This window comes from Buceros rhinoceros, unplaced genomic scaffold, assembly GCF_000710305.1.
Source record: "Buceros rhinoceros silvestris isolate BGI_N320 unplaced genomic scaffold, ASM71030v1 scaffold9497, whole genome shotgun sequence".
Lineage (NCBI taxonomy): Eukaryota > Metazoa > Chordata > Aves > Bucerotiformes > Bucerotidae > Buceros > Buceros rhinoceros.
In genome coordinates, this window is record NW_010422763.1 from 32,319 (window position 1) to 35,633 (window position 3,315).

The 3,315-nt window shown below is 40.7% G+C and overlaps 1 protein-coding gene across 1 annotated transcript in view; it reads right to left on the reverse strand.

The window, feature by feature from the left end:
- Positions 1-2,950, reverse strand: part of LOC104496970 (apoptosis-stimulating of p53 protein 1-like) — a gene marked incomplete at its 3' end in the record, with an annotated part of 33,485 nt that extends 30,535 nt beyond the window's left edge. The window contains exon 1 of the mRNA XM_010140172.1: positions 2,803-2,950. Coding sequence (XP_010138474.1) covers positions 2,803-2,950 — 148 coding nt within the window. The remainder of the gene's footprint in view (positions 1-2,802) is intronic.
- Between the last annotated feature and the right edge of the window lie 365 nt (positions 2,951-3,315).

Genomic DNA, 3,315 nt, shown 5'->3' on the forward strand with positions numbered 1-3,315 from the left:
CCCCCATCCCTTCCCCCCCCGGCCGCCTCCCCAGCCACTCTTCCCCCAGCCTGTAACGTTTCAGGGGGTTGTTGTGGCCCAAGTTCAGGACCCAGCACTTGGCCTTGTTGAACCTCATACAACTGGCCTTGGCCCATCGATCCAGCTTGTCCAGATCCCTCTGTAGAGGCTTCCTTCCCTCAAACAGATCAACGCTCCTGCCCAGCTTGGTGTCATCTGCAAACATACTGAGGGTGCACTCGAACCCCTCAACCAGATCATTGATGAAGGTATTAAAGAGAACAGGCCCCAATACTGAGTGCTGGGGAACATCACTGGTGACTGGCCACCAACTGGATTGAACTCCATTCACCACCACTTTCGGGGCCCAGCTATCCAGCCAGGTTTTTATCCAGTCAAGAGTACCCTCATCCAAGCCATAAGCAGCCAGTTTCTCTATGACAATGCTGTGGGAAACAGTATCAAAAGCTTTACTAAAGTCTAGGTAGACAACATCTACAGCCCTTCCACTAAGCAGGTCACCTTGTCATAGAAGGAGATCAGGTTAGTCAAGCAGGACCTGCCTTTCATAAACCCATGCTGACTGGGCCTGATTATATGGCTGTTCTGTACATGCCATGTGATGACACTCAAGATGATCTCCTCCATAACCTCCCCTGGCACCCAGGTCAGACTGGCAGGCCTGCAGTTCCCCAGTTCCTTCTTCCAGATGTTCTTGTAGATGGGCGTCACATTTGCCACCTCCAGTCAACTGGTATTTCACCAGTTAGCCAGGGCTGATGATAAATGATTGAAAGCGGCTTGGCAACCACTTCCACCAGTTCCCTCAGTGCCCCTGGATGGATCTCATCAGGCTCCATAAGGTTGGTCCACTGAAAAATTTATGTACCACTGACTTTGGGGCTAGAAGTTGAGGCACCAAGACACAGATTTTATAACAGGATCCCACATTTAAGAGTAACAAAATGCTTCTGCTGAATTCCTCTCAGACTCAAGAGCACTGTGGACATCTTTTGCTAACAGTACAGGCCAGTTTGGGAGATCCAGAAACGTAAGCAAGTGTTTAATTTTTCTTTCATTCTCCATCACAACTTCCTGGATAAATTTTATTTCCCACTTCATAGAAAATTCTAGCTTTAGATATTGTAACACAATGAGAAATAATGTACTGCATCACAGATAAATATTTTCTCAATCTTAGTTATTAGAGAAAATGTGTGCTTGCACTTCCCAGGTTTGCAAGGTGCAAGTGTCCCAGAAAGATGTTGTGGACCACTTTTTCAGTTTCCACCCTTTAAAGCTAATTGACAACATTCTCTGCGTTTTTTAAGAAGTACACCCTCAAAGTATTGGGAAAGCAGAAGAACAAATAATACTATCTACGTCACACTTACACAGACAAGCAATTGAAAAATATTAGGGATATTTGAGTGCTGTTAAAAATGGTCTGCAGACCTATTGCAGAAATTTATGTGACGCATTTGGCATCGTAGACTCTCTGTAATCTAAACTTCCAATTTGAAAAAGTTGTAACCCTCCCGTGAGTTTTAACGTTAAAGACAGTTTTCTAACTAAGCAGGAACTGAATTTGTACTCCTAGAGCTGCAGACACGCTTAACCTTTCCCTTGCTCACTCTTGCCTAAACTCAAGTTCTCAGCCAGTTAGTATGACGTCTTGAGGCACCTTTTCCCTTCATGAAGTTTTAGAACAGTTTAGAAAAGAGTAGGAATAGTTTCCCCAGGAGGAAAATGTTCTAGATTGTTCAAACTCCAAAGCTCCAAAGGCATCTGAATAATAGCTGCTTTGTCTGACAAAAAGACCCTAACTAAAATAAACCCCCTCTATGCAAAATTTAAGAAATCAGTATCAAGTTTTTACCTCATCAGTCTTTATATAAAACAGATTACAGTTTAAACAGAGGTGATCTTAGTAACTGAGTGATAAGAACCTGCTTAACTGTTATCCTCACCCAACCATCAATTCCACTCACATCCATACACTGATACTACTACAACCTGGAGACTTGTACTTCACGCAATTGCAAGAACTCATCTAGAAATAGAATCCATAATAGGGCTGATCTGACACACTCCTGAAAAGAACTGCCCCGCCCATTGCTCTGTGAAATAACAACTGCGACACAAACAGGAACTACCTGCCCAAAGGGAGGTTGTCAAAGCTTTGAGAGGAAATGTTCCTGAAGAAGCTGGAGATACCATGCCCAAGTCTGGCACAATCCTGTCTGCTGAGTATCTGCTATTTGTGATACAGAAGGAAAAAAATCTACACCCATTCTTAAATTTCAGGTTGTGTTTACATGTCTAATGGGGAGGAAATAGGATTGGAAAAAATGCAGGTGGTGATCTGCACCCACTGACTACAAGAGAAGATCACTGAGATTCCGTATTGTCATCTGAATACCCTCTATCTGATATATGTGCTGTGTGTCTATTTGAAACAAATAGCTTCTAGTAATTACAATAACCTCGCACCACTTTTTTTTTCTTTCCTTTTAAGATGGGGATACTGAATACTTAATGTAATTTGAAAAACTAAAATACAGAACACCAACACATTTTACACGTGCATTTTTTCAAATACTCCATGCTAAAGAACAAAACAGAGATGAAAAAAAGAATCAAAAATTGCATTAATCTCTACATATATTGAATTACCATGCTTTGCATTGAAGTTTGTGATAAGAAAACAATTTCAAATCACTAACATTGAAAAGTCAGTCTTACCTCTTTTTACAATTGGTACATATATTTAAATCAATTTCCACTGCACATTTAACTTACCATTTCCACGCCATACTTCAGCCAGATGGCAGCTTCCTTCTCCAGGCTCTTTGCAGAACTCTACTACATCACGACAGGTTGTTTCTGGCGTAATTGGAACTTCTGTCAGAATCTGTTCATTGTTGCTCAGAAACACAGTTAATATCATCTGAAAGAGAAAAGTAGCAGAATATTAAAAGGAAATTACAAGAACAAGATTATGGGTAAGATTTATAATCCCCCTGTAAATGAAAATGTATGCTTATAGTTGGTCACCATGAACCAAATTAGTTTTCAGTTTCTTGTAACTGTCAATGCTTTAGTCCTTTGTGTTGAATTTTTTTTGACAGTGCATTGAATTGACAATTTTTTTTTTTAAAAGCTTTCCTTGAAATGACTTCATTCCGCCTGAAAATGAGGCTGGGAGGAAGGAACAAGATGTGGCTATGTTAGATGATTGAAATTTTAGCATTTAAATATCAAAAATAAACACATACTTCGGCAAAGCAAACTGAAGTTTCACAGGTGGGCAAC